Source organism: Apiospora phragmitis (genome assembly GCF_038363925.1).
Source record: "Apiospora phragmitis strain CBS 135458 chromosome Unknown utg000010l:1.0-9815664.0:1.0-9183399.0, whole genome shotgun sequence".
Taxonomy (NCBI): domain Eukaryota; kingdom Fungi; phylum Ascomycota; class Sordariomycetes; order Amphisphaeriales; family Apiosporaceae; genus Apiospora; species Apiospora phragmitis.
The window spans coordinates 7671770-7682653 of NW_027117409.1; the positions used below are offsets into that span (position 1 = coordinate 7671770).

A 10884-nucleotide genomic window follows, 5' to 3' on the forward strand; every position below is an offset into this window, starting at 1 on the left:
TCAGAGAGTGTAGCGGAAAGACTTGTTCTCCCTGTCCGTGAGATCTTCCAGACCGTGGGACCACTCTGGCGGGCCGTATTTCGCGTCGCGTCGCTTGTTCTCGCGCGCCAGGAGGAAACGGATCACCTGTCCCAGCACGCAGCAGACGGAGAAGCACACAGTGACGCCGGTGAAGCTCTGGTCGTATCTCGGACCAAACTTGCTGCAAACAGGTACGTACGTTAGCAAACCGATGTCAAACACCCCAGTCCTGGGGAATATACTCCAAGTACTTACGCATCAAATAGCAATGACCCAATAACGTTGCCCAGCGAATAGCCGATGAATGTCCCAGAAGCATATATCGTTCGCTTGGTGTGGCCGGCAATGTTCGAAGTACCCAGGCCAATGCATTGGACCCAGACCCAGGAGAAGAAGTTGATAAGGTAGAACCCTACAACTCGCCCAGCGCGTTGCTCGTTTGTTAGTTGCCAGCTGCGTTCCTCATGTTAGCTATGATACGCAAACAACCAACAGCAGCATGATGGCAAGGAAGGCTTACACAAGGCAAGTGCCCAAGATAACTGGCAAGCACCCGATTGTGATGAGATGGAACCGGGCATTTTTGAAATTGCGACCGCAATATCCGGAGCCAATAACGCATAGGAAGGCCATACCACCGGTGGGAAGGTTGAGGAGCAATGATGTATACTTGTCGAAGCCCATCCCGTTGAATACGATTGACGCGAATTGGACAACGACAGCGGACCCGGTACACGAGAGCATGGCCAGGACGAAGATACCCCAGAACTGGTACTCCATCAATGCCTCTGTGATCTGGTAAAACTTGACGTGAGTATTTTCTGAGCCGGCATTGTTGACCCGGACGCGCTCGAGAAGCAGCCGCTTCTCCTCGGCACTGAATCCCTTGGCCTCCTGGGGCACATCCGGGAAAATCCAGATAAGTGCGATGCCCCAGAGGAGGGTGATGCCACCAGCAAAGAAGTACATGTACTGCCACGGCGCTCGACTGCCCCCGGTGATGTGGGCGAGGCCAAAGTTAACCAATGGCGAGATGATGTTGGAGCCACCACTGAAAGAGTACCATATACTGGACCTCAGGACTTGTTCAGGGTGTGTATACCACAGGGCAATGACCAACATGAACACGGGACCTACAACGAAATGAAATCAGTGGATGAGCTTCTGTCTGGGGATCTCTTAGTACTGGGTGCCTACTGATACCAGCCTCGACAAATCCTAGGAAGAATCTGTTGGCGAGGATGCCGGAGTACGTCGTGCAAGCAGGCGTGGTGAGGACAATGACGGCCCAGACGATGGTCATAGTCGAGCACACACGCTTGGGATGGTAGCGTTGAGCCAACCACGAAAAGGGGTACATTCCCGCGATATGGCCAAAGTACAAGATGAGAGAAACCCAAGAGAAGCTGCTCCCGTGAGTCAGCTTCAGGTCTTCCCTGAGACCGAAGACGGCAGCCTGGCCCAGCATGGCCTTGTCCCAAAACTGGAGGAAAGGTTAGCACCGTGGTCCTTGAGCACCATAGTCTGTCTACTAGACAGGTAGAGCGACTTCATACCTGTAGGGCGTAGGTGATGCATAGCTATAGACAGAGATATGCATGTTAACTGATGGTCAGGTCAAGTATACTGGAGGAAAAATGAGACGCACCACAGGCATTAGTCGCCAGTCTACTTTCCGCAACAGTCGGCGGTTGACCTCGGGATCGATCGCAGGCGGTGCAGCCCTCCTCGCCGAAGCATTATCCGCATATTCCCTTTTCCCTACCTCGGTCTCCGCCGCCTTGGTGTCCAGAGCATCCGCCATGATGCTTGAATGTGTAGCACTGCTGGGGAGAAGAGAACGGAATAGTCAGTGGTCGAAAAGCTAGTCCGATGTTGGCTGCTTTCTCCAGATACTAACTAGCAGGCTCAAGAATCGAAGACGGGGAGTAAGATAACCTAAGAAGACCAGAAAAGAATGACTCAAAGCGCTTCTCTTATACTAACATTGTTAGCGGTTAATAGGCCACGCGCAGACAACGACACTGCATGCAAGAAATAGCGTAGTGGTTTCCCGACATCCCGTACCGCAGGATCGCCCATAACCAATCTGGGGATGCCGGCTGGCAATCTGGGCTTGGCTAAACGTATTTAGCCAAGCTCTTTGGGCCAGCTCGGTCTGTCGGGACTGGGGTACGGGGTTCGTTGCGGCGTGGGGAAGTGGGATTGGAAATCCCTCTGGGGAACCCCGGCCGGATCGCTCGTGTTAATTGGTGGATATGCCCTCCATACTGGTTTAGCAGTAATTTGGCGAGTATATGAGCTACCGAGGGCCTATTATATCGACTTCGCTGATTCAGCCAACAACATGTATTACTGACTTACATCGAGTTCGTAAAAGGGTGGGTGGAAACTGATGACTGAGCAACACTAGACTTCTGACACCGAACTTACCAGCCATCGTTTATTATTAAGTATGTACATATTCTCCGTTATTATTCGGAGGCACTCAAGAGGGAGCTCCTTCAAACCGACCACCTCCGTAAGCTGATCAAGGTACTGGCACTCAGGTCGGCATAATATGCTACCTACATGTACTTGTGTAGTTGAGTCATTAGAACCATAAAGCGTACACTGCTTCAAAGACCTCATATATTCATTCTCGGCTTATTGAGTGTAGGGCCCTGCCTGGACTGGTCCTTACCGTTATCCAGATACGTACTTTAATCATAAGACTTCGCACGTAGCATTGTGTAAGAATAACGTTAGCAAGTAATAGGTGTCTTCCACTTAATAATTTGAAAGTCTTCTTGTTTGGAAAAACGTACACAAGTTAATGAATACCTACATTTCCAGAAGTGCACAAGCCACAAAATCCGGATAGCTTCAGCCACAGCTGTGTGGCACCAGCTCGAAACGCGCATTGCTCCCTGCCTGGAGGAGCTGTTCCTAGGCCCGGACAAGGCTGCTGTACTGCCAACGTCAGTCAAGCACAGCAGAGCAGCCCAGACAGCTTGACCACCACATTCTCCATATCTCGTCCGCCTCCACCATTGTACCATCATCAGCGGCCACTCTACCATTAAATCCAGACCTTCGTTTGGGTGACTCGAGACTCATTCTCTTCATTGATCAACATTTCCAGAGCAAACACCAAGATGGATACCCTCGTAGCCCGATACAGCCGCCCGGGCGCTTTCCAGAACGAACGTCACATTGAGGATGGCCAGGACGACCTCAACGACGACACCACTCCCAGCCTGTCTCTCAAATTCGCCCTGCCTCCGGTAGCTCAGGTCAGTCAGAAAAGCCATTCTGACTATTGTTCTATACCATGATACGACATGGTTGAGAATGCTGTTTACAACCATACTGACATCAACCTGCTATCTAGCCCTCAGCCTGGCTCCGATCAGCAACCGACGACCGCTCGAACCCCCACTGCCCTATCAAGATTGCCCACGGTACCACAACCTTAGCTTTCCGTTTCCAGGGTGGCATCATTGTAGCGACCGACTCCCGAGCTACTGCCGGCAACTGGATTGCTTCGCAAACCGTCAAGAAGGTTATCGAGATCAACAACTGCCTGCTGGGCACCATGGCCGGCGGTGCTGCCGACTGCCAGTACTGGCTTGCGTGGCTGGGCATGCAATGCCGCCTGCACGAGCTGCGCCACAAGCGCCGCATCTCGGTCGCCGCCGCCTCCAAGGTCCTGGCCAACCTCGTCTACCAGTACAAGGGCATGGGCCTGTCGATGGGCACCATGTGCGCCGGTGTGACCAAGGAGGAGGGCCCCGCCCTGTACTACATTGATTCGGACGGCACGCGGTTGGCGGGGAACCTCTTCTGTGTTGGTTCCGGCCAGACGTTCGCCTACGGTGTGCTGGATGCCCAGTATGATTACAACCTGAGCGAAGAGGACGCTCTGGAGCTGGGCCGCCGCAGTATCCTGGCCGCCACGCACAGAGATGCCTACTCGGGTGGTTACATCAACCTGTACCACGTCAAGGAGGAGGGCTGGGTCAAGCACGGCTTCAGCGACACGAACCCCATCTTCTGGAAGACGAAGCTGGAGAAGGGCGAGTTCACCAACGTGACAAGCTCCTTCGCCGAGGACGAGCAGGCGGGCAACCGGGTGTAAGACTAGGTATTTAGACGGAATGGGAAAAGCCGCAGGATCAGAATCAGCAGAGAGCAGAAACTCTGTTAGAACTGTGACTCTATTCATCTCGGTATCGCATTGAGCCTGGATGATCGCTATGTAAATGTATAATACAGGCGTTCAGTTGCACAAATGACTACTCCAGCAATCCAATTCGTGACGGGTCATCCATATTGTACACATGATGATACAGTAGCTCTTTCGTAAACTTCCTTCCATATCCTACATACCGTCGTCCTTGACCCACCCACTGGCCCCTAGAATGCCACCACCGTCAGCTTTCGGGTCAACAGGCCATTTCTTCAAGGCGAGGATGTCAAGCTGGCTCCGGTAGCCGGCCTCGAACATTTCCAGGCCCGTCCACGCGATCATGGCCGCATTATCTGTGCAGAGCGCAGGCGGCGGCGCGTTGATTTCCAAGTGGCCGAAGCCACGGACCGCGAGCAACGACCGCAGGATGTGCATCAAGTAGCGGTTGCTCGCGACGCCGCCGGCCACCACGACGGTCTTGACGTCCTTCATAGTATCCGCTTCCGCCGCCGCTACATCGTTGCCATTGCTGCTCCTGTTGTTGTTATTGTTGTTGGTGCTGTCCTTCTTCAGGGCGAAAAGCAGGCGGCTGGCCAGGTGCTCGAACGCGAGACGCATGGCGTGCCGGCCCAGCAGCCGGCGCTCGTCGAGGGGCATGTCCGGGCGGTCCTCGAGATGGCGCTGTACCTGGCTGCTGAAGCCGGAGAAGTTGTACGTCATGGCTGTTGTGCCCGCGAGTAGCGGGGTCAGGGTCCAGCCCAGCCCCGAGTCGAACGTGGCGATTTCGTCAGCGCGCTGGGCTGGCGGGGTGTAGTCGTAGTCGTAGTCGTCAATCCTGCTGCGAGACGTTGCAGTACTACTGGTATTGCTACTATCGCCACTGGGAGGAGGGAATACAAAACGCTCAAGCAGCGCTCCGTACATCACGTTGCTGGTTCTGGACAGCTCGGAGGCCGGAAGGATCAGGCGCGCGCACTTGTCCAGCATGTCCCCGATGGCGATGTTGCTGGCCGAGGCTAGGATCTCGTGATCGCACAAGGAACGCGAGTGCACGAGGAGCGTGTGCCCGCCCGAGACGAGCAGGGATAGATAGGGAAATGCGGGCTCGTCGCCGTCGTCTGTTTTCTTCGTTTGCCCAGATGCTGCTTCGTCGTCTGGGGCGGGCCAGCGGGCTCGGGCGGAGACCAGGCGCGGCGTCAGCGCGTGCGCTTGCATGTGGTTGACGCCCAGCAGCGGCACGCCCCACGCCGTCGCCAGCCCCTTGGCCGTGTTGAGCCCCGTGGCCAGGTTCGAGGTCATGCCGGGCCCCCGGGTCACGGCGACGAAGTCGGGTTTCCGGCGGACGGTTCCCCGGACGGAGCATGCATGCTGCCAACGGTTTTGTTGGGGACTACTCTCCTCATCTTCTTCTGCTGCTGCTGCTTCGGGCAGGTGGTCCAATGCCTCGTCTATCAAGGGGGCGAGGTTGGCCGTGTGCGACACAACGGCCACGGTGGGATGCACGCCCTGAAACTCGCGGTTATCCGAGGTGACCTTCTTGTTAAACCTGAGCTTGGCGGCGCCCGTGGAGGGGCACTTTTCCAGAATTGCGACGCAGGTGTCATCGCAGGAGCTCTCAATAGCTAGCGTAAGGAGGCTTCTCCCGGGTCGATACACTGCGCTGCTGGTGCTGATGCACCTTGCCAGCAGGCGATGGTGTGCGACTGCACTCCTTCCAGCTACGTGTGGCCAGAGTCGCACCCATCCCACGCTCATCGAAGCGTATTTGGGGGATCAATTGCATGTAGGTGGACGATGGTAGTGCCGCGAAGCTTTGCTATCAATGTCCGTTCAACGTTTAGCAGCATAGGGCGCCATGAAACTCTTTTTTCCGTAGGAGCTAACCAGACGAGACCAATGGAAGCTCTAGGTTATCTTATCTGTAGCCTCTTCGAAGTACCTATATCAAGTCGTGCACCTTTCACCTTTCTCGCATAAAGCACAAAGAAGGCCATACACACATAAATGCATCATATCATGCACTGAGCAGCAGAAGCGGAGTGCTATTCCGACAGACCTCAATCACATGTGACAGTCATGATGGAATGATTATTGCACGTTGGTTGGAATCCGCAATTTGATATACATACGATGTTACGGGGGACTGGAGGTTAAGCTACTGGGTCAAGTACCTCGCACTTGAATTTGCATGTACTCTCTCTCGGTCGGAACTGACGGGATACTCGTACATACATGTACATACCCCTACCCCCTGAACCCTGAGGAGCCATGGGATGGAGATGGGGCTCACTCAGCTTTGCTACATTGATCTCCGAGGCTGCCAGGCTGCCAGCCACTCAACTGAAGAGCTGCTTTGCGCAGTACGGAGTACCACACAACGTCATCGTGAAGAGCCCACCCGGACCCAGTGCCAGCGACTTTGCGACAATTCCATTGACGGCCATCGTAATATTAATGCTGAATGTTCCATCGCAACATCACGTAGCGGGCCACCGTGGTGCACATTATTCAAATTGAACAATATCCTTATACCGGTTCCCTTTCGCTCTTCTTTTCCCCTGTTTGCGCATTCGTTCCTTCAAAACTACTAGAAGAGCAACGCTTCCTACAGCATGTGAGCCACGGCGCTGTGAGCCCATCTAACCTAACAAACTACCGGCACAGCGCTATACTGGCCCTGAAGGTCCCCGAGTCAAACCTAAAGACACGACGACCGGTGCATGGCAGATGCAGACGTAGATGCTACTTGCGTAGTCGAAGCTTATTACTAGGGTCCTGAGGGGAATAATAAAGCCACCGAGAATATTCTAACCAAGAGGTATGACCCGACTTCCCGTGCAGCATGTCCATTTATCCTTCGTGGACATCCGCAACTCTTCTCTCCGCGTCTTGTCTACGAGCACATTGCTTTGTAGCCAGTCCTCGTGGCACAGAGCAGAACGATGGCGGATACTGGTGATCAGCAGAGACAGAGGGTCTTCGTCGGAGCGTCGAAGGGGTCCAAACTCCCTCGATCGGGCAGTCGGCGCCATGATGCATCACACAGACGGGCTGATTCGGAAACCACAGGAAGCCCTCAACAAAGCAGCGAAGCTACGAGTCTCCAAGCAGCCCGGCGGAGCTTCGAGGCAGCAGCGGAGAATCCACCAAAACCCGTCAAGTCCGTGAAGAAGTCAGCATCGAAACCGGACCGGATCGAAAGAACCGCAGCCACTGGCGAGGCCCCCAAAAGCGAGAGCAAGCGGAGAATCAAGCAACATCAACAGCAACATCAACATCAACAGCAGCAGCAGCAGCAGCAACCGCAGAAACAGTCTAGGCCACCGCGCTCCCCCGAAACTACGAGCACCGCTACTTTTGCTGAGAGATCAAGGGTTGACACGCCTCCAAGAAATCCGCACTCATTTGACTTTACGAGACAGTCGAAAATTCCCAGTCCATCCGCCAGCTCGGAAACTCGAACACATCGTCGTGCACCATCCAGTGCCGCAAGTATTGCCAGTGTAGTGAGTTATGCGAACGTATATCAAGTAGTCTTAAGAACAATTTCTGACCCGCTCTAGGCAAGTGACGAGCCGTCGAGCCCTGCTACCCCTGCCGATACGCCTTCTCCCAAACCAGGAGCTTGGTTGAGATCCGGTAGTACTCGCAAGCTGTCCAATAAAAGCTCATCAGAACTTATGCCCGCTATGGAGAACGGTTCCAAGGAGGAATCGTTCACTCACGTGAGCGAAGCACCAGAAATTGTACAGCTTAGTTCAAAGGAGGCCGAGACTACAGGCGATAAGCAGACCGAGGAAAGCCATACATCAGGTATGAGCCATACCTCGGAGAACACCTTGGCCGACGAGCAACCAACGTCGACCGAGACGTCCGGTGGTTCCAGTTACGCCGAAGCTTTGAAGGAAGGCCCTAATGGCCATGAGAACAAAGCAAGCAAGGAGGTCGAGGAAGCACCCGGGACGCATGGAATTAACCCCAACCCGCAGGAACAAGAAGCTGCCAGTGACGACTCCTACCCTGACCTAGACCCCTTGACCATCGAAGAGAGACATACACACGAACCTGACGCACAACTCCAGGCTTCCGGGGGCCGCATCAGATGGGCCCCTTTCAACGTCCCTGCCGAGCGCCGCCTTCAGACGCTTACGGTCCTTTTCCATTGCACATGCATTGCCGTATCGGTCTCGGTTTTCTTTGCGTTATGCGCCAATCCTTTCGTCTGGCCTCTCCTTATCATCTATCTGCTTCACATGCTGACGTCCAAGGCGGCAACGGACGGTTCATTGAAGTACAGATCCGAATGGTTCCGTAGCAGCTACATGTGGCACCTGTTTGCTGGATACTTCCCAGCTAAGCTGCACAAGACTCACGATTTGGTGCCTACCCGGAAGTATATCTTCGGTTACCACCCTCACGGTATCATTTCGCATGGCGCCTTCGCGGCCTTCGCCACGGATGCTCTTGATTTCTCCGGCAAGTTTCCCGGCATCACCAACACCTTGCTCACCCTGGATAACAACTTCCGCATCCCGTTGTACCGAGACTATGTCCTTGCCATGGGTGTGCGCTCTGTTTCGAAGGAGTCCATCGTCAACATCCTGACTCGAGGAGGTTCTAACAAGGAAGGCATGGGCCGAGCCGTGACGATCGTCATTGGCGGTGCTCGCGAGTCGCTCGAAGCCCAGCCCGGCCAGATGCGCCTCATCCTGAAGGAGCGCAAGGGGTTCATCAAGATCGCGATCCGGACCGGGGCGGATCTCGTGCCGGTCCTGGCGTTTGGCGAGAACGAGCTGTACCACCAACTCCAGCCCCACGAGCACCCCTTTGTTCACCGCGTGCAGATGTTCATCCTCAAGGTCTGGAAGTTCACTCTGCCGTTCTTGCACGGCCGCGGCATCTTCAACTACGATGTGGGCATGATGCCCTACCGCCGTCCGCTCAACATCGTGGTCGGCGCACCGGTCAAGGTGACCCAGTCGAACGTGGTGGACGACAAGGAGGTTGATCGGTTGCACGAACTCTACGTGACGGAGCTGGAGAAGGTGTGGGACAAATACAAGGACGAGTTCTCTCCCGAACGCAAGGAGGATCTTCAGATTCTTTCATAAGAAGATGGACAGCGCAGAGTCTGTCGTTAAAGGAGCCGGGTCTGTGATTACAAACAGGTCTTCATTCTCGGGGTTGCAAGAGGGGAAATATGCGCATCCAGAGTGTGTAGTGTTTTTTATATTAATTTTGTTTTGTATTTTTACTTCCCTATGTTGGTTCATCAGATCAGGTTTATCAGAAACATCGTTTCCAATTCCAAATACTCAAGACAGTCTGGTCTCACTGCCTCCCTCCGTTCTCCTCGTTGTCCTGGGTTATGTCTAAAGCTAGTGCACCGTGATCTAAGACATGGTTTAGTGTGGATGATGTAAGGGCATGGCCATCACCGATCAATGGAGCGTTTTGGCCATGTAGATAGACGTGACGATCGAATCGAAATCCAATAGCGTATAGTCCAAGCTTCTCGCTTGACATCATCTGGGAGGAGTTGACCACCTAGGTAACTTATACAAACCAGTCCGGTATACACTATTAGTATTTAGGCAGCTCAAGTGTGTGCGGGTTGTGCGGGCCAACCACTTTTTAATCTCCTCCGTGATCCCGTGACCCCTTCCGTCCGGGGCGCTATGATGCCAAGTGCATGCCACCTGCCCATTCGCAAAACGAGGGGAAAGACCCATCAGGAAGTGAAGGGGAGGGAAGCCGGGAGGAGGGGATCGATCTGGTGCATATCCAGCCAGGCACAGGGCCTTTTTGCTGTCAGAGAGTGGACACCGAATGAATGTTCTCCGTACGCCAGGGAGAGAAAAGAAGAACACACGATCAATCATTAGAGGCCCGAAGATGAGAGAAAACCAGCCAAACACAATCAAGCTTTCTTACGGGGGCTCTACTTTTACTGCTTTCTTCGTACATGAGGTCATACCTGTGCAATAGTGTCGACCGGAGCTGAATGAAGCCTAAGGCAACATTAAGAAAAGCCAGCCGTTTCTCGCATGCTACGGATACACAGGCACGCGCTCTCACTCGCGGGAACGCGGAGATTCGGGTCCGCTAGCTACCCGACCGTGATTTTCCTTACTAAACTGAGTTTAGGTAATTTTAATGCATGTACGTGCTTGCTATCCATTCGGGGTCCTCGACAGGTCCTGGATCTGGATCCCCGATGGGTTCTCATCTCTGGCGTGCCTGCTTTTGCAGATTTATGGGCAGCCCAACAACAGTCTTCGCAGTCTTCGCAGTCTGTGCCGCCCTGAAGGTTTACCACAACAGCTGTTCTTTTATTACCGCCGTAGCCAAGAACCCCTGAAGAGAGGCCTGAAGAGGGAAAAACTCAATGGGACCTGACCGTGCCCACTCCCCATGTTTCGCAAAAGACGGCAATGTGACTTTCCATGGCATCTGTATCCCAGCTATTGGATTGCCGGCTAAGCCAGGCCTGTGTGTGTTCGTTTTAGTAACGATTGCTTAAATGGTGTGGTTCAGTGTTTGGCGGCATGAATATGCCGAGCAGTTGTACCTAGACTTATAATATGCAAAAGTCGGTTTGCACAAATGAGCGTAGCTCGTAGGGAACCTTGGAAGTGAGGCAACGGCCGCAGCGCTCAGCAAGGCAAAAGCTGATGGATTTGCCCAGACCA

At 53.9% G+C, this 10884-nt stretch overlaps 4 protein-coding genes across 4 annotated transcripts; 2 read left to right on the forward strand and 2 right to left on the reverse strand.

Moving 5' to 3' along the window:
* On the reverse strand, positions 1–1825 carry PG994_012102 (major facilitator superfamily domain-containing protein; the record flags this gene model as incomplete). The annotated part of the gene is made up of 6 exons (XM_066863511.1): positions 1–202; positions 277–474; positions 542–1154; positions 1219–1504; positions 1578–1601; positions 1670–1825. The coding sequence occupies 6 exons, from the start codon at positions 1823–1825 to the stop codon at positions 1–3; spliced, it is 1479 nt and encodes a 492-aa protein (XP_066712621.1).
* A 1333-nt stretch (positions 1826–3158) lies between these two features.
* Positions 3159–4141, forward strand: PG994_012103 (uncharacterized protein; the record flags this gene model as incomplete). Its single annotated transcript, XM_066863512.1, has 2 exons — positions 3159–3296; positions 3395–4141. The coding sequence occupies 2 exons, from the start codon at positions 3159–3161 to the stop codon at positions 4139–4141; spliced, it is 885 nt and encodes a 294-aa protein (XP_066712622.1).
* Positions 4142–4384: 243 nt separating this feature from the next.
* Positions 4385–5947, reverse strand: PG994_012104 (glycoprotease pgp1; the record flags this gene model as incomplete). The annotated part of the gene is made up of 1 exon (XM_066863513.1): positions 4385–5947. The coding sequence occupies one exon, from the start codon at positions 5945–5947 to the stop codon at positions 4385–4387; it is 1563 nt and encodes a 520-aa protein (XP_066712623.1).
* Positions 5948–7881: 1934 nt separating this feature from the next.
* PG994_012105 (uncharacterized protein) lies at positions 7882–9303 on the forward strand (the record flags this gene model as incomplete). Its single annotated transcript, XM_066863514.1, has 1 exon — positions 7882–9303. The coding sequence occupies one exon, from the start codon at positions 7882–7884 to the stop codon at positions 9301–9303; it is 1422 nt and encodes a 473-aa protein (XP_066712624.1).
* Between the last annotated feature and the right edge of the window lie 1581 nt (positions 9304–10884).